This window comes from Mandrillus leucophaeus, unplaced genomic scaffold (genome assembly GCF_000951045.1).
Source record: "Mandrillus leucophaeus isolate KB7577 unplaced genomic scaffold, Mleu.le_1.0 Scaffold22, whole genome shotgun sequence".
Classification (NCBI taxonomy): Eukaryota; Metazoa; Chordata; class Mammalia; order Primates; family Cercopithecidae; genus Mandrillus; species Mandrillus leucophaeus.
Genome location: NW_012102254.1, coordinates 4,749,135 through 4,772,150, shown reverse-complemented (window position 1 = coordinate 4,772,150; position 23,016 = coordinate 4,749,135). Strand labels below are relative to the sequence as shown.

Genomic DNA, 23,016 nt, shown 5'->3' with positions numbered 1-23,016 from the left:
TAACTTCTCCAAGGTCACTTATGGACAGAGCCATCCACTGACCATTTCCAAGAGGAGATCCAGATATTTGCCCTTATAGGAACTTGAGAGAATAAAAAAGATTCAAGAGCCACTCCTAAATAACATTGTGCAGTTAGGTGCAAAGAACACAACTGAGTTTGGTTTTTATTTTTAGATACTGCGGTTCTGACGCTCTGTCATGGGAGTCCCAGTGGTGCTGAGCCTCACACAGGACAGCCTCACTAGGACAATTATGGAGCCTCCCCAGGTGGGAGCCTGGAGAAGTAGCTTTGCGTGGACCTGTTCTGGTACATGTCTTAAATGCCCACCCTCCTCATCACACACAAATGCCTTGTGTGGAGTAGGAACAATATAATGAATTAATATCTTTATAAACATTTAAAATTAATTATTTCTCAAATATATACTTCATGTGACAGAGTTCAGCAGTTAGAAAACTTCTAGAAAATAAAGATTGCCAACCTTGAGCACTGGGACATTACTTCCTTTGGGCAGTGATGTTGTCCTGCTATCTACGGGCAGCCTGGGGGACTGGTGGTCAAGGAAGGAACTGACTAAATCAGGACTGGACACCAGTGTTTTCCCCAGCTTTGATGTCCAGGGCTTTGGCCTTGTGAGTTGCCCTGGTTGCTTCCTGAGAGAGCTGAGTGGCTATAACTTCTTCCATTTGCCCATTGTCGTTGTTGCCGAGAGTCCTGACCAAGGAAGGAAGCAGCCCACAGTGAGCTCCTTCCCTTTTGGTCTTGTGGACCTTCCCCCAGGCCATCGCCATTGCAGTATGGCCATTATGGGTGGCATCCTGGTTTCTGTGATGGTGTTGACTTGAATACAGAGCCAAGGCTGTCACGAAGCATTCATGAGTTGACACCTTTGGACACCACCACAGTCTTTCTGCTTCATCGATGCGAAGCTGTCTCACACTTCCAGATAGTTCTTCTGTGTTTGCAATCTTTGAGTGGGTTTGCCTGGCTTTCCAGTTCTAAATTGGCCTCACAAGAACTGGAGCTTCTTGTGGGGTCCAGAACAAAGCACAGCCGAAATCATCCTCCAGCACCAGCCTGGCTCCAGTGCCCACAGATCTCTGTCCCTCACTGAAGTTGGCCACTCCAACTTCACTGGAGGGTTCTTCTCCTATATACTAGTCAGGCTGTCTCAGTGTAAGGTCTGTTCGGGGGCTCCCCGTGACTTTGAAAAAAGAGAAGCAATCATGGGCTCCAGCACCCACACCTTACATGTTTTAGATATTAAAAAAAAATCTTTCCCTCCATTCAACGAGTAGTCACTGATTGTTTAGTCACTGTGTGTGGTTAGTAAGTACCACAGCCTTAGACTTCCCCTCCCAGCCGAAACGCACCATAGTGCTTCTGCAGTAAAGTCTCTCTCTCTCCCCATCTCATGTGCTTCTCTCTTCCAGTTGAGGTCCCTATCCAACATGCTCCTGGAACAATGAGCTAGTTCTCTAATCATTCCTACATGATTGGAACAGACAACCCAGACAGCAAATGACCCATTTAATGCCTTTCTTTGACTTTTATATTATCAAAGCCTAAAAATGACATGCAAATATGTGTCTTTCCAACAAGTGATTCCTTATGAGGTCCTCTCCACATATTTACTTGTATACGCTCAATTGCGGCACCACAAGCTAAGCAAAAAATCTCTATGGTCATATGGAGATGCCTCAAGAAAGAACTTGTAGGGAGTGTGGTCGGCACAGGTTCTCTGGTTGCCAGTTCTTCAGGGCCTGCCTCTGCTGCAGAGCCGCCCTGCCCAAGCCAGGTCTTCCCAGGGTCACCTGTCTCTGGTGCTTGTGAGACAGAGAATAGCATCATCTCAGTCCCATGGTGGCATTCTGATGGGCAGAATCCACTCCAGGGCACTCTGCCAGCACACCCTCATGGTGCACTGGCACTGGAGGGAATCAGCAGGGCCTTGGCTGTCACACGTCACCATTTAGCCTCTGCATGACATGATCAGTGAGTGGGGTGCTGGCCAACCTTGTGCCTGTCGGTCTTTTTAGCCCCTGGTCCTTAGAACAAAGTCTGGCTTGGCAAATACTGGTTGATTCTCCAAAGCCAGGGCTTTGTGGAGCCTTCAGGGCAGTTCGAGTTCTCTTTCTGCCCAATCATGCTTCTTCTCACATCCCTCCACAGGCATTGATTCCTAATAAACACCTGGCACCCCAAACTCCATCTCAGTACCTCCTTCTAGAGAAGTTGTCCTGCAACAATTTTCTCACCAGGGGCTGCCAATTCCAAGAGCCCACCTAAGGCTGGATGGGTAAGAACACTGGGTATGCAGGAGATCCATAGCGTGGCTGGGTGCCAGTCACAGAACTCCTCTGAGAAGGCCGAGAGCATGGGTCCTGTCTCACTATAACCTAAGCATTCAGCAGATATGCTTGGGCACCAGCTGCAAGCATATCTTGGGGCCCCATGGTATATGAGACAGTCACGATCTCTCCCAGAATATTGCTAACCCTGATTTACAGAGGAAGGAGCTGAGCCTCAGAGATGCTAAGTAACTCATCCGAGCCCATGCAGTTAGTAATTGGCTTTGCCTGACATGGTCAGACAAACCAGCCCTTGCTTTGGAGGGTTGACCGGCATTTGCCAAGCCAGACTTTGCGCTGAGGACCAGGGGCTGAAAAGATGGACAGGCACGGGCTTGGCCAGCACTCCTCCCACTGACCATGCCATGCAAACGCTAAATGGTAACATGCCACAGCCAAGGCCCTGCTGACTCCCTTCTTCAAAAATGCACATGAGGGTGTGCTGGCAAAGGACGATGGTGTCATCTTCACAGAATCGAGAAGGTTCCTAGCTGCTACCTCTCCCAGGCTCTTCCCCAGATACATATGGCTGTGGAGCCTTAATTCCTTCGTGAAGAAGCCACAGATTTCACCAGAGGTGTGCATGTGCAGGTCCAAGGACCTAACACCTGGGCCTAGGCATGCATCTGGACCGCAGAATTCCTGCTGTTGGCTTTCCTCCTCTCCTTGCCCCATTCCCCTGCCTCTCCCTTCCCTGGCTCCTCTCTCTCAGATTCAAGACCCAGGAATAACTTTTCTGGACCCCGTACAAGATGTGGCTTTAGGTCAGATTCCCTGTGTGGGATCCAAGCGTTACTCACTACTGTCCCCACGTGACCCCAGATCTCCTCTGCAGCCAGTCAGATGATCTCAAGGGGCATGCTGGCCTCTCAGGTTGGCCCATGGCCAGTGGTCTGCAGGGCTGGTTTCCACCCTGGCTCTTCCTCTCTGGGTCTAGGTGGCCAGGCTTAGGCCCCAGTCCTGGGTCTGCCTGGGCTGGGGCTTTCACTAGACCCCAGGCTGAGATCTGAGGAGCTCTCCCAAGCCTCCCCTGCCAAGGGACTGGCATCTGCTTCTGGGAGTCACCCTCCAGGCTTCCCTGAAAAGCTGTGGCTGCTGCCTGGATTCCCTGGCATGAGGATGGCCCCGCCCCTGACCACCTGGGTAAACACTGTGCCTGCTCCACCAACGGCCCTCGCTCAGGCCAGGCTCTGTGGGCAGGTAGGTGCTTCAAGGAACCTGTCTCTTCCTGCGTCTGCTGCAGCGTCCTTCTGCAGACTCTCCACTTTCTAGACCTCAAATACACATTTCAAGCACATCTGAATTAGGTCATCTGGAAATTTCTGAACAGTGTAAACAACCCTCAGTCAAGAGCTGGCGGAAGCGTCCCTTCTCGTATTAAAAGGTACTATGGCAATTGCTAATGTGACTCGCTGCGTGGGCATGGCAAGATGATGTGGCAAAGTCCCAGAGTGCCAGTTAGAGCCCCATCATCGTCCTGTGTGGCACACTGCTTGTCCCTTTCCTTCACAGCACTCCTCTCATTTGTAATTCCCTAGTATTCTTCTTTCTACTGATTGATCCTCTGACTCCTATGTTTGGACCCTCAGCAACAAGCAGCCACGGACTGTGCGTGTTCTTGCTCACATGTGTCTGCCCAGCAAAAGGTACAGTGCCCAGCATAAGAGCTGCGTCTCTAGCATTTGCACGATGTATGACAGTCTTTGAGGCCAGAAAGAGCTACAGCAATGGAAAATGTTTGGAGACTTGGAGAGTTAGGCAAGAAAGACGGGGACTGAACTCTTAACAGCTGCAGACAGTGAGTCAGCTGGGTGGATTAAGGATGACCTACAGGAAGCAGGGGAGACAGGAGCAACAGTTTCTTTGATTCTCCTCCCATCAAAATACGGGGTTGATGTCCCCTCTCCTTGAATCTGGGTGGGCTCTGGGTTTGCTTGACCAGTGGAATTTGGTGCAAGGGATGCTGTGCCAGTTTCTGGGTACAGACTCAGAAGAAGAAGCTGGCAGCTTCCACATCCTGTGCCATGGGAGGCTTGCTCTGGAAGCCCTAAGCTGCCGTGTCAGAAGTCTGCCCACCCTGAGACCACGGTGCTGGAGAGGCCACAAGTAGGGCCGGCATTTCAACTGTTGCTGTAATTAGCCTCATTCAACATTTATTGAGTATTTAGTACGTGCTAGGCACTGAGCAAGGTGGTGAGCAACTGCAGACACAGGCGTGGTCCTCATGAAGCTCACAATCGCGGGCACAAGTCACTCTATCACAGGAACAAGCTGATGGTTATCAGTACAGGATGCTAGAGAGTGTGTCAGGGGACTCTGATCTGCTCTGGAAAGGGGAGGCAGGGAAGGCTTCCCTGAGGAGGTAGCGTTTGAGCCGAGAGCTGAAGAATGGACAGGAATGACTATAGGAAGCAGGGGAGGAGGGCGGCGCGTGCCAAGGCCCTGCAGCACTCATGCCTGTGGGACAACACTGTCAACTCTCTGGTGAAGTGTCCATGCATGCAATTGATTTAGGACTTCTCCACTCGTGTTCTTTCCTTTTTAAACTTTTTAATTACAGAAATTTAAAAACATACACAAAAGCAGAGGGAATAGTATTAATGCAGGGGTCCCCAACCCCCGGGCCACAGACCACTACTGCTCTGTGGCCTGTTAGGAACCAGGCTACACAGGAGGAGGTGAGTGGCAGGCAGGTGAGTGAAGCTTCGTCTATATTTACAGCTGCTCCCCATCACCCGCATCACCACCTGAGCTCCGCCACCTGTCAGATCAGTGGCGACATTAGATTCTCATAGGAGCACAAACCTATTGTGAACATGCAAGGGACCTAGGCTATGCACTCCTTATGAGAATCTAATGCCTGATGATCTGTCACTGTCTCGCATCACCCCCTGATGAGATCGTCTAGTTGCAGGAAAACAAGTTCAGGCCTCCCATTGATTCTACATTATGGCGAGTTGTATATTTATCTCATTATACATTACAATGTCATAATAATATAAAGTTCACAATAGATGTAACATGCTTGAATCATCCCAAAATCACCTCTCCACCAATGCTGCAGGTCCATGGAAAAATTGTCTTCCATGAAACTGGTCCCCGGTGCCAAAAATGTTGGGGATGGCTGGTATAATGAACATCCACATACCCCTCACCCAGCTTCAATAATGATTAACGTTCTGTCCAGTTTTGGTTTCAGCTACACTTCCCAATTTTCTTTCCTTTCCTCTTCTTTGTTTCATCTGCTCCCTCCCTTCTTTTTCCTTCCTTACCTTCTTCCTTTTAAAAAAATGTTTCCTGTAGTATTTTAAAGCAAATGCAAGACATCATGCAATTCCCCTAAAAACTCATGCTCTTATCCTTATAAAACCCCAAATCACAATTTTAAAAAGTTAAAATAAGAAATGGAGACTGGATGGACTCTTCCTCTGTGTGGTTAGGCCACCACTCACCAAAGGAACTGAAGGAGGGAGAGAGTCCCCTGGGGATAGAGCAGCAAGCTGGGAAAGGCCTCACACCGTGGGTGGCACTTTCTCAGTGGGGGTAATCATCCAGGTGGCTCAGAATGCTCTGCAGAGGCTGATAAAGACCACAGTGAGCTCCAGGGTTTCTCTTGTTCAACTTTTGGAAACCAGGAAGTCTCTAAGGACCACAGGAAAACTGATGTTGCCTGAGATGAGATGGGACCATCACCCCTAATTCTTACAGGTGTCTCTGAGCCAGGAAAGTGATCATCAGAGTCAAGTGGCTAAAAGAAGAGCCATTGGTGATTGGAGGGTTATGAGTGAGAGGGAAGTCAGATGGGAGAGGAAGGTAGGGGCGCTGTTCAGGTGCAGACGATGAATTTTGATTTATTCCACTTCAGGAAGATTTGTAAGCGGGGTGTGGCATGATCCAATTCATGTTTTAAAGATCTCTAAAGCCCCCAGGTGAAGAAGGGTGGTGGCTGGGGATTAGGGGCAGTGCAAGGAAGCAGGGAGGCCAGTCAGGAGCTGTTGCAGTTGTTCAGGAAAAAGATGATGGTGGCGGAGTTGGAGTGAAGGTGGTGGTTGTGGTGTAGAGAGATGGATGGCTTTTGACTTACTCGGTGGGTAGACACAATGGTGAAGGTTAGAATTCAGAGAAAGGAAGGAATCAAGGATGACTTGGGTTTTGAATCTGCACGTTTGGGTGGCTGGTGGTGCTGCCCCTGGGAGGGGAGGATCAACAGAGAGCAAGACTGGGGATGCTACCCGGAAGATGGTAGCCATGAGCATGGGAAGAGCTGAGGTCAAGAGAGAGTGGAAGCTGGCAGTGACCTGACTAGGAGCAGCTTCCCAGGCATCAACAAGGCAGACTGTGATTGGCTGAGGAGCAAACGAATGGAAAGTGAGGATGTGGAAAGAGGATGTGTGGGCGAAACTTGTGTCAGGTTTGCTGTGATAAAATGTCAGGCATAATCCAATAAAACAAACAAAAAAATTTAGATGATCTCTTTTTGGCTCATTTGTAATTAAATGAAAGAAGTGATTCTAAGAACCTTGCTTGTATTCAATTCAGCTGTGTCCTGGTAACTGTTGCCACAAAATTTGGTGTTATAAAAACAATAACCATTTTATTTTATTCACCATTTTGTGGGCCACAAATTTGGAAGGGACTCAGCAGAGCATATCTAGCTTGGCGTCTCTCATGTGGCTGGAGTCAGATATTGGCTGGGGCTGTGGCCATTGGAAAGCTTGACTTGGAGGGCCATGCCCCAGGGCCAGTAGTTAATGCTGGCTGCCGAGCAGGGCCCCAGCACACGGCCGCTTCAGCAGGGAGGGCTTAAGGTACTCAGACCTTTTACATGGCAGCTGGCTTCCCCGTGCAAGAAAACCAGGGGGAAGTTGTAGGTCCTTTTCTGACATGGCACGAGAAGCCACACAGTGTCCTTCTGCTCTTCCACTGAGCAGCCAGAGGCCAGCCCGGAGTCTCGGGAGTCAAGACTCCACCTCTTATGGGAAGGGTGTCAGATAACTCTGGGGCCGTGTTTTAAAATCATCAAAGGTGGCTGCTCTGTAAATTAACTCATCTTTCAATGACCCCAATCACTCAGTCCCCCAACTTGGCTAGTTGACTAATGCCCAGAAGGAAGCAAAAGAGCCAAGAGAGTAAAAGGGATGGGACAAGGTGTGGACGTCTTTCTCTATGATAACAGCTATCACATTTTTGAGGCACAGAGTAGCTAAGTGACTTGTCCCAAGCCAGGGGAAGTAGGTAGTGGCACCAGGAGTTGGATCCATGTCTTTCTGATTCTAGGACTCAACCTCTTAGAGGCTGTTGTACTTTCTCCCCAGTTGAAGTTCAAGCACTGATGTTCCAGTGGTCAGTTTGCACCATATGATCTGGATATAGCTCTTCTCACAGAGGCCCTGAGTCAGGAGGACAGGGGGCCCTAGCGGGGCCAGCCCCTAGGCAGGGGAAGAGGAACCCTGGCCATATTGTGGTTTCCTCCCAGGCCCTCCCTGCTCATGGCTTTATGCCGTTCGGCTTGGCTGGTGAGTAAGTCACCCCTTTGGTGAATGCAGAAAGACATCAACAACTGTGTACTGACTCCAGCATATAGGAACTGGGCATTTGGTTTTTTACTGGGAATCTGAGATGGCTGTAAGATGATGTGAATGTCTTTTTAGAAATTAGTTTTCACAGTTTAAAGGATAAACTGAAACCTAATAAAAATACTTCATACGACATAGAAAGGTATAAAGAGAAAAGTAAAAGCATCTTATTCCTGCCACCAACTCCAAAGCCCCACCAGCTCCATCTGCCGAGGCAGCCAGTGCTGTGTCCAGCGTTTTTGTCAGGAAATGTTGCGTGGGTGTGAGTAGTGTTCATCACATAGTCTCCCAGGGTGCCGTCATATATTGCTTCAATCCAATCCACTTTGAACAAACTCCTTCCTGTTTTTTTGCTATCACAGACATTGTGGCCATGAAGAGTGTTGTGTGTATTTTTGTGTACTTGTATGAGTGTATCTGCAGGAGAAGGCAGATGTTTTACTGAGGATGAAAATTGAAGTGGAAATATGTGCAAGAAGGGAAGGTTATCTGACTCTTTGGTAGAATTATTACAAAAATGGTCCTAATTCTCTACCCCTCACTGTCCCTGTGCCCTTTATAAAGTGACCTTGCAGTTCCTCCCATCCAGAGGAGTCCCTCTGCCCACACCTGGAATCTGGGCTGGCCTGTGACTTGTTCTGACCAACAGAACACTGTTGAAATGATGCGCCAGGTCTGAGACTGGGCTTTGCGAAGCTCGGGCACTTGTACTCACTCTCTTGGAAACCTGCTCAGCGGCCATCTGAATAAGCCCAGGCTATCCTGTTGGGGTCAGGGAGACCACGTGGAGTACAGCCAAGTTGTCTGGCCAAGACCATCCTAGACTAGCCAGCCTTCCTTTGACCAGCTGACCACAGATGTAGGAGTCAACCCCAGCCATGATTAGCCAATGAGCAGCCAACCCTCAGACATGAGGGAGCACAGCCTCAAGGCGTAGCTGACCACGGACAGACAAGGGAGTGAGCCCACCAAGAGTCCAGAGCCCCCAGCCAAGCTGCATATTCGTGAGCAAAATAAATCTTTAGTAATTTAACCCACGGTTTTGAGGTTGTCCAACTTCAAATAACGCAGAACAATGTAGCTTTATTCTGACAACAGGTAACTGATACAGCCTTTTGTTTTAACAATCATAGTAAAGGTCTGAAGGTCAAGGGCTGCCATAGCAAATCCTGCTTTATGGAAAAGTTTTTTATAAATCATCAGATAATCTATATTCAAGTAAAATGAGAATGGTTTAGAGAAAACCATTCCTACAGCTGTCTCAGCATAACACAGTAGCAGTAACATGTTCTGTAAATGGTTTAGACTTACCATCTTCCCTGGGTCTTGGTTCCTCATCTGTAAAAGCAGGCTGACTTACAGCAAGAGCCTAGCAAATTATACAATTATACAAATTAAACAATGCTACTATCATTACTATTAACAAACCAGTGCTGCAATGAGCTGATCTTTCTCTTGTTTTTCATGAGGACCTGCCACAACCCAAAGATCCTTAACTTCTTTTTTTTTTTTTTTTTTGTGGCCTCATCCACACCTTAGACAATCTGACAAAGCCTATAGCCCCTTTCTCAGAATGTTTTAAAACGCAAACAATAAAATAAAGGAATTACAAACCAATTAAATTGAAATACAATTCTCCAAGTATTAAAGCAGATATAGGAACTAGTAATACATCTGTCTCTTTACTAATGCATTACATAAAATCTATCAGATCTAATGACAACCTTCATTTCAGAGTGGAAATAAATATAAATGATATTTTGAGAGTCTGCAGAAATTGTCATGTAATATGAAAATATCTGCCATTTCTACTGGTGACAAGGTGACAGGTCTTGCTAACACTAGTGTGGCATGTTGTCTCTATTCATAATTGAAGGAAGACTTAAATTTTAGTTAGCAGTTAGGGTAAAGATGCCATTTTTCACCCACCCATTTTCAAAGACCTTTGATTCTGTGTATGGACCAGCTTAGGAACTCCTTCTTAACCTGACCTCCCCAGCCCATACCCCTGGATACTTTCTCCATTTCTTAAAATTTGGACATGCATGGAACTCTTCTGGATTTAGGGAAGGGGATGTTTTTCCACTCACAAATGATCTGCCAGTTGGCACCAGACCCCTTGAATAAAAATATAAGCCATAAAAAATTTATGGTTGTAAACCATTTTACCCTTAGAATAGTTTTATACCAGGGGATTCATTTAGAAACATCCTCCTCTCCAAGAATGAAATTTCCATCATTGCACCCTAGTGCTTGGGCTAATGGATTTGAGGAAGATGGTCTGGTTCCGAGATTCAAGGATTATTGGGAGACTTAAATTAGGAGACAGATCAATTAGTTTATTTCCTCCTTTCTTCAAGTTCTAATCAAATCAGTGGTGACGCAGCAATGCTCACCAGGACCACTTGCTCCAGCCTCACCTGGAGGACCTGTGAATGGACCAGACCTGATGAACCAGAATTGAAATGGGTGGTGCCCATGGATCTGCATTTTTTTTTTTTTTTTTTGAGACAGGGTCTCACTGTGTCACCCAGGCTAGAGTGCAGTGGGGCAATCACAGTTGCAGCTTCAAACTCCCAGGCTTAAGGGATTCTCCCACCTCAGTCTCCCCAGTAGCTGGGACTAGAGGCGCCTGGCTAATATTTGAATTTTTTTGGTAGAGACGGGGGTCTCCCTATGTTACGCAGGCTGGCCTCGAACTCCTGGCCTCAAATGATCCTCCTGCCTCGACCACCCAAAATGCTGGGATTATAGGCGTGAGCCACCTCACCTGGCTGGATCTGCATTTTAATAGGCCCTCAGGTAACTAAAGCAAGAGAAAACCTTCTAAGAATCTCTCTGCAACTTCCTTTTATTTATGGACACCGAATAAATGAACAGTTGACTCTGGAGCAAAACTGAGCCCTGGGTGAGTCTTGGGCTTTTCCTGATCGCTCAATACCTGAAACTTTCATAACCAAAGAGGATGGGGGCCTGATCCAGGACCAGTTCTGGTCTCCCTGTCCTTATTCCGCTGGTCACCTTCAGGGCATGAATGTGTGGTCCTCTTTCTGAGACCACCCAACAGCTGGGTGGCGTCCCTGCTGGTGGAGAGGAGCTGCCTCTTCCAAGACCTTGGGTTCCACATAGGAACCCTGTCTCTCTTTCACAAGCCTCGTGGGAGGACTGGACTGAGGCTGTTGCCCCAGTTGCTTGTGAAAGCATGCAGGGCCCTGTTTGTGAAAGCTTGCAGGGCCCTGAAGTCACCTCCGAGGTGAGGAAAAAACTGGCTTGTCTTTTCACATCGGCAGTCACTGCCTTTGGTGTCTGTTCCCTCAACGGTCCAGGCTTGCTTACATTAAAGTGCTGCCTCCAGCAGATGCACTGGGCAGCTTCAGCCACACCGACGCTGTCATTTCTCACTGCCACTTTCTTCCGATGAGAAAGATGGCTTCTGCTAACCAGCCCTGGGTCCAGCCCTCCCTGCAGCCTTTGGGAAGGCCTTTTCTATTGCCCCACTTTTCTCATCACTTCTTTGCTCTCCTATCTTTTATCCCCACACCCCACCCCCACCATTCTCCCTCACCAGCTTTCCTCTCTCAAGCCAGGGAGAAGACAGCACCTGCCCCACTGACCTGGAAGATGGATGTTTTGGCCTCCCAGAAATGGCTTCCTTCTCTCCTCCGAGGCTCAGTCAGAGTCGGCCTTGGGAACAGAAGGCGGGGGAGGCCTCCTGAAATCACATTTTCTGTGATGATTCTATGGACCCACAGGCCTGAAGACAGACCTGTTCTAGAAACGAGGGCTTCCTTTTGGTAAGTAAGTGTCCTTTGGTAAGGACACTCAGGCATCTCAGGTTTTGTTCATTTTTTAGCTAAAAAAGACTTAATTCATTCCAGGCTTCAGATGGGGCTGTCAACTCTGAGATAACCTCAGTGCCAGCATGGTGGGAGGCGTGAGGAAACCACACTAATCTCCGACCTCCCCAGAGCTTGCAGGATGGGGGCGGGCGAGGAGGGGACACACATCAAAGCCCAGAGGTTGGCCATCACCCTTCTGCTCGCGTTACCATCCTTCTTCAGAAACCAGCCGGTGTGGGAAAAGTAAAAGGCTGACCTTTCTCTCACCCCTAACCCACTTTGAATGTCTTTCATAATCGCTATTGCTTTCCCCCTGGCTTTTGAGGCTTCAGCTTCAACTGCTGTCTCAAAAAAAAGTCCGTTTTCTCATCTTGGGCTACTGGTTTCACCATCTGTTTGCTCTTCAGATGTGTGTGGGTGGCAAGAGATTTTTCCCACGCATCTTCAAACTGAAAGGGCTGACCTTGCTGTGAGGAGCTTTCTGAATCACCCGGGAGTCTCTGCAGCCTCAGCCCTCACCCGGCAGCTGTGGCAGGGAGGGGAGGGGCACCTCTAAGTGCCACAGAGTCTGCGAACACTGATCTGGGTCCAGACTACCTGGAATCAAGTGGAGGGCTTGGAAATCCTCCAGCAAAGACTTGGGTCATCTTGAGTTACTCTGCAGTTTAGCAGGGTGGGGTGAGACGCAATGGAGGATTTTGACCTGGAGGTCCCCAGATCCTAGCCCCAGATGCACAGCACACACATCTACGTGTGTCTCAACTGTTTCTTGCGCTAGCCCCCAGCCCATGAGACCCCCAAGCCTCAGGAAGGACTGTTGTATTAACAAAGAAACTCTCTGGCCGTGTCACTGGGGGCAGTTGGAGTAACTATCTGCCATTACTTCTACCTGGTTACTAGACAGAGACTTGATTTGAGGGCACCTTTTTATTTTTTTGAGACAGGGCCTCACTCTGTCACTCGTGGAGTGGCACGATCTTGGTTCACTGCAGCCTCTACTGAGTGGGACTATAGACATTCACCACCACACCTGGCTAAAAAAAATGTGGAGATGGGGTCTCACTGTGTTGCCCAGTGGTCTCGAACCCCGGGCTCAAGCAATCCTCCTGCCTTGGACTCCTGAAGTGTTGGGATTACAGGCGTGAGCCACTGTGCCCGGCCCGAGGGCACCTTTGACATAAGGGGGGGTGCAGGGAGTGGGACTAAGTGACCAGCTATCATTGCCCATATCTCCTCCTGCAGGCCCACCCTTTCCCTTCTCTGCCACCAGAGTGTTTCAGGAGCCTCTATTCCTGGCACAGTTAGTTGCCAATGGGAATGCTGATGACTTTTTGGCTGACCCAGGGCACTGGGACTGACCCGGGAGGTCAATTCAGTGTTTTCTGAGTCCTTTCCTGCCTGGCATGTTGCTCGATGCTGCGGTGGGGAGGGAAGGGAGGAGGGAGATGAAGATAAAGATGAAGGAGAGAACCAGAGTTACAGAAAATGTGACTTCTTCCATGGAGTAAAAGATTGAAGCAGAGGTTAAACGAAAGTCTGGCAGCAGGAGCGGGCTGGCGGAGGAAGGGCAGTGAAAGGGCGGTGCGGGGAGGTGTTCTTTTGAGGCGCAGAGCACTCCGCGGACACAGCCCTGGTCATCCGTGGAGTGGCGGTGTGAGGTGAGTGTGGGTGGGCTGCCCAGCCTGAGCTCAGTCCAACATCCAGCACTGACCAGGACACGCCCCTCTGGGCCCCTGTCCAGGCTCTTTGCTGACCCAGCCAGAGAAGGGTATGCGGGAGTGGGAGTGCTGACTTCTTCCTCTGCCAGCCATCTCGGCCTGGCAGTCTTGCCCAGCTTTGTACCTCATATTGACTAATCGTGGTTTTAGGCCATCCATGATGCTTCTCCCCAGCCCCATTTTTCTGGTAAACTCAGAAGTCTGTTCTTTGTTCAAAATGCTCTGTGGGTGCCCTGGGAGATCTGGACATTTGAGCTGAGGGCTAGAAGCCCATAGGGCACAGCAGCATGGACTGAAAGACAGGCTGTCTCAGGCAGGTCTAAACACCACCCTCACAGCAGGCCGGAAGTAGCCAGGTGCCAGGCCACTTGGAAACTTCCCAGAACATCTGCTGGCTAAAGTCCCCCAGAAAAGCCACCATAAAAGATGCTCTATTTCCCAGCAGCACAGCTCAACTCCAGCTCAGCTCTGGATAACTTTGTCATGCACTTTATATCCCCAAAAAATGAGAGACAAAAGTCTAAATGTCATAGTGTTTACTTTATTTAAATCCTGAGGTTAAAAAATAAAGTATTTCCACATGGCATGGCAGACACTATAAAATAATATGCTTAGGGATACAAAAGTTTTCCACCCCCATTGTGCAGGTGGGGTGCTGGTGTTTGATGTGCTTCTAGATAATTCTTTGGCAGATAAGAATGAATTGGGGTCCCAGACCCACCATCCCGTAAGGCCACATGAATTGAGGATTAATCAATTAAAGTGCAATTCCAAATGTTAAGCCTTCCAAATGAGGCTTGGGAGTTGCTCTGCAGCCACCAGAGGCAGAGTGTCTCTGGATAACATATGTCAAGCAGCCTTTCTTTTTTGTCCTTTTCTTTTCTTTTTTTTTTAAATCAGAGATGCCTCCTAAAATTTCAGGATGTACTTTATTATTTTAAAAGTGCTTAAGAGGAAAGAGAGAATTATTAATTCAGTCTCTCCTGTTTCCTTGGAAGAAACGTAATGAAATGAGAACTTACGAAGGTTCCCCTACAAAGTGCTTTCTTGGTAAGTGTTTTGTAAACAAGAATGGCCGTCTCCATGGTCTTTGTGTACATGACCATCCTTGGTTCTCAGCATCACGAATGGCTTCTCTCTGCTTTAATTCCCAACACCTCTGAGCCAAGGACAGTTGCTTGGCCTAAAGAATTCTCACATGTAGAATCATGTGCACTTTAAAAAATGAAATCAGGTACACTTTTAAAAATGAAACTTCTTTAAAATTTCATCAGTGGACATCCAACCATATTACAAAACACAGGCTCTGTGATTTCATCCCCAAATGGGGATTTCCTTTCCTTTGGGCCTGAAATAGTTTCACCACCTTAGACGATAATTTTAAAATTTCCAAAACACTATTTATTCTTGAGTTATATGATGTGGCTTTTCATTTCTATTTTCCAAACCCTGTGGAGTTTTTCAGTTCCCGTGTCTTTGCCTGCTCTTGGTCCAGCCCACCTGGAGTCCAGTGTGTTGAGGTCAAACACTCTGTAGAGTCCACTTGGACCTGGAGGACACTTTGTGCCAAACGTGCCTCCTTGTTTGTGGCTAAGTGCGTCTGACAGAGGTTGGCATGTTCTTGAAGGTGGTGAGTGGCTTCGGTGGCATGATGAAGAAGGCATCTGGTATCGATATGAAGACGTGACTGTTATGCAGAGAGATGAGCCATCAACGGGCTGCCCACCTGCCCCCCCTTTTTTTTTTTTTAAAGAGTGATCTGGGATCCCAAGGATGCTTCCTTCTGGCTGATTTCTAGTGTAATTCAGTCTAGCCAGGGCTACCACCTGCAGCAGTGCTTCTTCAATTGTTATTTGCATTTTTTAAAAAGTACCCCAGTCCTTAATTCTCAGTAAAGTTGGGAATCTGATTAAAATCAGAATAAAGCTATTTATAAAAGCCACTCTTAAATATGCCAAGATGTTCTGTAGCTGCAGAGAGCACAGCAAACTTGAGCTTGAACAGCAACCTAACAAAATACAAATGTCCACCCAGCACAAAAAATAAATTTGCTAATGAAACCACATAGTTAGGAAGTCACCTCGGGGCACGGGGCAGTCCTCCGAATGCAGCAAAGGCTTTCTTTGAACAATGGCAGTCAGCGCTGAAGGTGGTGCGCACGAGACACCCAGCTCTCCTGGAGGAGTGGTTCTGGGTAAGCTGCAACTGGTCTTCTGCTGTGGTGAGTGACATGTTCAGAAAGGACCTCAGATGGAATGTCCCGGGCCCCAAACCTGTCAGCTACTCACTGAATGGTGGTTCTTGTTGCATATGGTGCCAATGACACTTCAGAAGGTCATCAGCTTGGCCAGAGTCTCCGCAGTATCCTCAGAAAGCTAAGCACTCAAAGATTCTAGATTGCTCTGGGTTCTCTTTCATTAGTTTCTTTCTTACAGTGAACAAGCTGACTCCTGATTATCTTTTGCAAGAGGCTGGATGGATTCAAAGTTAGCATGATTTGCTCTGAATCATCTCAGGCCATGTGGCATGCCTGTGAGGACAAACATGAGGCCAAGAAGAGTCGCTGGGGGCCTGGCCACTTCTATTCCAATATTAAACATGGTCAGAGCCTTGGCCAGGGGAAGATGATTGAGTACCTGATGGCTTTCTGCCGGAAGAGGCTGCTCCAAGAAAGCCAAATGCAAGAGGCCCAGCTTTTCTCTGGGTAACCTCTTTGAAAGGTTCTATTCCCCATTCCTCATGCCTTGCTTCAACTGACTGAAGTGCCCAACTCTCCTGTTTAAAGGTCTGAGTCCATTCCAGAAATGACTCCTTAGCTGTGGCCCCACAATAGTCCTCTTTGCTGGTGGTGAGGCTGTGGCTGCTGGTGTGTGGTGGGTTTGGGGTCTCTGTTGGACTTCGCCTGGAGTTCCTGACCCATTCTCAAGCCCTCAAAACCAGCCAGACCAGGGTTATGACAAAGAGAAACTTTGGGAAATGTGTGACTGGACTTGGGTCACAAGGCTAGCTGGAGGAATTGCTGGGCCCAGCTCTCAGATTCTCAGATAGCCTGCCTGGGGCTCTCTCCCCTCCAAAGTAGGACCTTTGTCAGATGTTCTGTTCACCCGGGGAAGAACCTGGGGCCTGACTGCGGGCAGCTGGTTCCATGAACAAGGAACAAAGAGCTGTCCAAGGTGAGCTATCTGTTGTTGGAGAAGAAAAGGACCACAAAGAACAGGGAAGATTAACTAATTCTTGTCTGGGAACAGGCAACAGGATCTCTCTGCCTCAAGGGGGGAATGTCTCCTGGAGGTCAGGTGCGGGCTGAGCAGCGGGAAGTTGGCAAATGGGCTGTCGGGGAACCTGTCAGGAGGGGAGTGGGGCCCAGGGATCCATCATGCCTCTGTTTACTCTGTCACTTTGGTTTTTAAGTTATCAAAGACTTTTGTTAAGAAGGCCCCAATGTTTGAAAGTGGTTCTAATCCTGGCTGTGATCATTAGTAAACACGTCTGCAGGCGGGGCAGAAGCTCTTATTTATATAAACAAACGTGGGCCATCAGCTGAGGAGTAGCTCTAAAGCCAATGCACAAGCCTGCTCTGTGGTCACGACATCCACACTGGCTGGCATTTGGGCATTAGATGTAGTGTACACACAGCCACCGCAGGCCCCCAGTACAGTGGGGTTTGTTCTCGGATTATCTTTACCTCTGATTCTTAGGGCAATGCTTTGAGCTGTGGAGAGGCCTGGCTGAGTGAAGGGCTTTGAGGACAGAATCACCCAGACAAAAGGGCCAGGAAGAGAGTGCAGCTTAGAGGCCCCTCCAACACTGCTGAGTTCTGGAGCAGCCTCCAGCTTACTGGGGCAGTGAGGGACAAGAGCATGACTGGAGGAGGCTAGTCAGGATCTCAGGAGGGTTCCCTGGCACCCTGACTCACGCAATGGCTGTGTGCCTCCTCTTCCCGGGAGTACCTGAGGGCGTCACAGCCACAGGGCATGGCCAGGGCACCCAGCTCAGGTCTCCAAGATGCGGGACCCTGGTGGGGCAGGGCAGAAAATCTCTCCACAGGCAGAAGTTGGGATCATCCCTACCCGTGAAACTCTCCACAGGAGGCCTAGCGCCAACCGTGCTCCCAGGAGAGGCTGACGGTCTCCTGGGTGTTTAAACGTCTGGCAGAGCATCCCTTTGGGTGTGAGAACAGCTGGGTCTCTACTTAATGGAAACATTGCCTGAGCCCTTCAAAGCCTTGGGGGCTAAGAGTGGCCGGTGCAGAGTGCTGAGCACAAAGTGCTCCCCGGACGCTGCCTCTGAGGGGCAGCCCAGGGGCCTCTCTTCCAGAGGGGCAGAGTTGATGATTTTGGAGCAGCTGACGTTTTGAAAAAATGCTTTATGTGACAGGTGAGGAAGAGTAGTGTTTCCTGTGGATGAAGTGAAGTTACCGACGTGCTGAAGCTACAGGAAATCACTTCCATCGTAGATCACAGGCCGATCAACCGTCAAGTGATAAAATACCTTTTTAGAGACAAACCTGAAGAAAGAGAAATGGAAAAGGAGGGTGTTACCTGAGAGTTGAAAGTCTGAGGCGTGGCAGCTGCTGCTGAGGCCTCTGTGGTCTCTGCAGTGACCTGGTCGGGTGTGGGTGCTGGAGCCCCGTGCCCCATTTCCTGTCTGTCTAGTGGAGTTCTCTCCCTGTGAGGGTCAGGAGGTCTCGGGACATCACCGTGGACTCTCCTGAGGCTTGGGTATAGAAATGTCCTTTTGGTCACAGGCTGTGAATGTCACCTTCCTCACCTGGCTGCTCTGAAGCAGCTGGCGGTGGGGACTGCACAGTGTGTGTATGGGGGGGGTGAGGAGCAGGCAATGGGAGGAGGCATATGGCGGAGGCCAGCACGGATTTTTTCTGACTTGGCAGTTAACTCAGTTCTGACATCCATAGTTTGGAAATCTCAAGTAGGTTCCTGAGATGACCTCAAGGCCAGAGTTTATCATGGCACCACGGCCACCTCCAGGGGTAACTGGGAATCTGCTCAGGCTTGGGACGGTGCTCTGCCCTCATCATACCTCTCCTTGGTCTCTCCATCAGTCCACAGTGTGGCTGCCATTGCAGAGTAGGAAATGGAGACTCAACTAAGGGCCGTTGGGGGAAGAGCAGAGCTTGGGCCTGGTGGTCCCCAACCCATTCTCCTAACCACTGCCCTATCCTGTTCAAGAGGGGCTGGGGCTCATGTCCACTCTTGGGGTAGAGGGTGGCTACAAAGAGAGCTCTCTGGCCATGACAGGGTCCTGCTAACTCCAGGGGTGCTTTCATTTCCGCTTGGGAGTGTAGGGAGGGGCAGGAGGGGGCGAGGTGGGAAGTTCATCTTCCAACCCCTCCTGTGGTGGGCACTCTTGGCCACAAGCCCTGGCAGTTCAAGGCCTGGAGGTGGTGAGGGGATGACATAGCTTTTCCCTAGTGTCCTGTCTAGTTATTCTGCTAAGAGCCAAGTACTCATGCTGGGGATGTGACCAGTAGCCCAGGACCTTGCTCAGAGAGGATGTGGCCAGAAACAGATTGGGCAGTTCTCTCTAAAGAGCCGGTTCCAGTGAAGGGGTCTGTGCTGCAGCAGAAGACATAAACAGGGGCAGGTGCCCAGCAGTCCTAACCACCCTTGTCCACATGATTGCTGCTCAGTCAATGCTGGTCCTCTCTCCGCTCCCCTCCTGCTATCCCTCTGACCTCATCTCCCTATTCCCATTCTCCTGTCCAGCTTCTCTCCCATCTTCTAAACTATACACTCCTGAACCTTAGCTGGTTCTCAGAGGGCTTCCCAGAGATGGCACCTGCCGCTCCTGCCACACGGCCAGGGGCTTTGCGGTGTAGTCTCGGGCCTGCTTATCTCAAGCTCCGCCCTTCCTTCTTTTATTCCTCCCTTTCTCGTTCATTCATTCATTCAGTCCTTCCATCGTATTTCCTGAGCCCCTTCTTTGGGCAGGGCAGTGGCAGGGCAGTGGGAATCAACGTCAGAGAGAGGGAAAGGGCACCCTGGTTATTAAGAGTTCAGAATGGCCAGACCGCCTGTTTCAGATCTGGCTCCACTACTGGCTGTGTGACTTAAGAGTGTCACTCCTCTACCCCTCAGCAGTGACATGGAGGGATTCTGTAAGCATGAGCCCGTGTGCCACAAAATCTCTAACAAACACTGGAACACCATGGCAGAGTGGTCAACAATCAAGAACGATTAATAATAAGTTACTGACAAATAATTTGTTTCGAGTGTCCACCTCTGCTCTTGAGAAGAGGTGGAAGAGAGGCCTGGAGACGTGGAGCTGGTGCCTGAAGTGGCCCTACCTTGAGAAGGTATTGTCGAAGATAAGCATGTAGATGCCAGGCGTGCGAACCTTGAGCTGGCCCTGGATGTTCTCTTTGTGGGAGTTGCATCGGGTCGTGGGAATGAGGACCTGGGAGGGAAAGCAGATAGGCAAAAACATCACAGAGGCCGAGAGGGCCCTGGGCATCCTCGGGGAAGACCTTTATTTTGGGGGAGAAGGCTGAGTGTGTTGCCCGAGGTCACAGCTGAGCAGGGCCGGAGCTGGGACCAGCCCCAGTAGTGGCACAGTGCCATCCCACACCCCGAGGCTGTTGATGACTAGTGGCTATGAGTTTCTTCCAGAATCATGACCTGGTCAGCACCCTTAAGGAGTGATCCCCTAGCCTTGAATATAGAAGATGCTAGAACACTCCACGGGCTAAAGGAGAAACCCTTTTCTGGCTTCAGGATAAGAAGCTTAGTCTAGGTGGGATCCACCTGTCCAGCTGTCTCCTGTTGGTCCTGGTGCTGCCCTTGGGTCTCACAGGACAGGCTGAGACCTCCTTCCAGATAACAGCCTTCCAGGCACAAAGCTGCTGGGCTCACTCTCCTCCAGGCTCAACAACCCTGGCTCCACCTAGGCCTGTCTACTGGCTGTGCTTTGGCTGGTCCCTGTGCCCCAGGACCCTTTCATCTTCCTGCACCTGCGCCTCAGCCTCCTATTCACTTTCTGCCTTCCCTGAGAATGAGAAATGAGTCCCAGGAGACAGTGATATTGATTTTTTTCAGACGATTTTTGAAGGGCCTCACTGTCAGAGATAAAATCTGTGCAAAGGGTACGTGCTGGACAGGGCCAGGGCTCCGGGGGAGGTCTTTGAATGGCTCGCTTCTTCCCCACCAGGGCAGGCTCTTCAACCTACTTCCCAGCTAAGACACAGGCCTCATTTTAAAACTGAAAATATGCTAGGAGATAAGGCAGAGCCAGCCAACATTTTTTTTCCTTTTTTTTTCTGAGATGGAGTCTTACTCTGTTGCCCAGGCTGGAGTACAGTGGCATGATCTTGGCTCACTGCAATCTCTGCCTCCCAGGTTCAAGCAATTCTCCTGCCTCAGCCTCCCGAGAGTAGGGACTACAGGTGTCCACCACCATGCCCGGCTAATTTTTGTATTTGTAGTAGAGACGGAGTTTCACCATGTTGGCCAGGTTGGTATTAAACTCCTGACCTCAGGTGATTCGCCCGCCTCAGACTCCCAAAGTGCTGGGATTACAGGTGTGAGCCACCATGCCTGGCCAGAGCCACCAACATTTAAAATTTCTTTTTTTTTCTTTTGAGATGGAGTCTCGCTCTCTCGCCCAGGCTGGAGTGCAGTGGCGCGATCTCGGCTCACTGCAACCTGTGCCTCCTGGGTTCAAGCAATTCTCCTGCCTCAGACTCCTGAGTAGCTAGGATTACAGTTGTACACCAACACACCCAGCTAATTTTTGTATTTTTAGTAGAGACAGTGTTTTACCATGTTGGCCAGGCTGGTCTCGAACTCCTGACCTCGTGATTCGCCCGCCTTGGCCTCCTAAAGTGCTGGGATTACAGGCATGATCCACTGCACCCAGCCCTTAATTTTTTCTTTTTTTTTTTTTTTTTAAAGAAGTGATTAGCACCTAGAGGATCTTGTCTTATAAAGTGTCCCTAAGCCTTCCATTTAAGACTGACTACACATAAATGGTTATATGGACCAGAAGGTCTACAGACGACGGAAGCAGCATCTTAGCAACTTTGAGTTCCTAATGAGGTAAACTTCCCCAGAAGTGACCATTTTTATTCTTTACAAAATAAAACGTAGCTTCTTTTTCAGACATACAATTTTTATTACATTCAGTTATTATTTTTTCCTATTAAACATTTTTAACTTGTACAAAATGACTGAATCCAAAATAGTTGTTAATATAAGGATGCGATTACTTTCTCAACTTAATCTTGAACACAGCTGCATATTTCTCAAAACTCTACATGTTCCCAAACTCTACACAGTTCCCAAAATGAAGCGAATTCCCACAAAGGGCTCTGCTCTCAGGAATCTTGTGGTTTAATGGCGATCACAAAGAAGAAAACATTCAATTACACTGGGGTGAGAGTCCCATGAGGGGAGAACTGGCAAGGGGTGCCATTCTAGCCTCTGGGTGGGAGGCAGGAGGCCGAATGCCAGGGGAGACTTCCTGGAAAAGGTGATGCTGAGTTAGGACAAGTTAGCCAGTGAGAAGGGGTCTGGCTGTTCCTGGCAGTGGAGACAACATATTTAAAGGCACGGGAGAATATCTAAGATTTACCCTCCCAGGACACAACAACAACAACAACAACAAAAACAACAACAAAACAAAAAATAGAAAACATATGAAAGGACAGTTTTCAAGACACTGGTTATCAGGCAATGCAGGATAGTGATCCCTGAGAGACAGGAACAGGGTGAGCCCAACAACTGCCCTCACAAAAAAAGGAAGAGAGACCAAAAAAACAGATGGGGTAAAAGAAAATGAATACCAAGATGGCAGACTCAAACCTAACCTTAACAGCAATCACAGTAAGTGAAAATAGCCTAAACATTCCAATGAAAAGGCAGAGATTACCAGACTCTGCCCAACCCTATCATGCCTATAAGAAATGCAATTTAAATATAAAGATACAAATAGGTTAAAAGTAAATGGATGTAAACAAGATTACCAGGCTAGCATGCTAGCCAAAAGAATGCTGGCTTGACTGTATTACTATCACATAACATAGATTTTATATCAAAGAATATTACCGGGGATAATTTCATAATGATAAATATGTCAGTTCATTAAAAGGACAATAATCCTAAACATTTATGCCCTTAATGACAGAGCTTCAAAATACATGATGCAAAAAGTCATAGAACTGCAAGGACAGATGGACAAATTCACAATTATAGTTGGAGATTTCAATGTCTCTTTCTTAATAATTGATAGAATAAGTAGACAGGAACTCAATGAAGAAACAGAAGATGAACAACACCATCAACTAACTTGAACTAATTGGCATCTATAATAGAACATCCCGGCCGGGCACGGTGGCTCACGCCTATAATCCCAACACTTTGGGAGGCCAAGGTAGGTGGATCACCTGAGGTCAGGAGTTTGAAACCAACCTGGCCAACATAGCGAAACTCTCTCTCTAATAAAAATACAAAATTAGCTGGGCATGGTGGCACTTGCCTGCAATCCCAGCTACTTGGGAGGCTGAGGCAGGAGAA

General features: G+C 48.7%; 2 protein-coding genes across 3 annotated transcripts in view; both read right to left on the bottom strand.

Moving 5' to 3' along the window:
• The window catches only part of LZTFL1 (leucine zipper transcription factor-like 1), a 101,780-nt gene extending 89,603 nt beyond the window's left edge, over window positions 1-12,177 (bottom strand). The window contains exons 1-2 of the mRNA XM_011981083.1: window positions 11,544-12,177; window positions 9,241-9,298 (exon numbers count right to left, since the gene is read on the bottom strand). Of these exons, the coding sequence (XP_011836473.1) occupies window positions 9,241-9,267 (27 nt within the window). The 5' untranslated portion in view covers window positions 9,268-9,298; window positions 11,544-12,177. The remainder of the gene's footprint in view (window positions 1-9,240; window positions 9,299-11,543) is intronic.
• A 1,830-nt stretch (window positions 12,178-14,007) lies between these two features.
• FYCO1 (FYVE and coiled-coil domain containing 1) overlaps window positions 14,008-23,016 on the bottom strand; it is a 77,769-nt gene continuing 68,760 nt past the window's right edge. For both annotated transcript variants that reach the window (XM_011981082.1, XM_011981081.1), the window contains 2 exons: window positions 19,794-19,903; window positions 14,008-17,993 (listed from right to left, as the gene is read on the bottom strand). In XM_011981082.1, coding sequence (XP_011836472.1) covers window positions 17,918-17,993; window positions 19,794-19,903 — 186 coding nt within the window. In that variant the 3' untranslated portion in view covers window positions 14,008-17,917. The remainder of the gene's footprint in view (window positions 17,994-19,793; window positions 19,904-23,016) is intronic.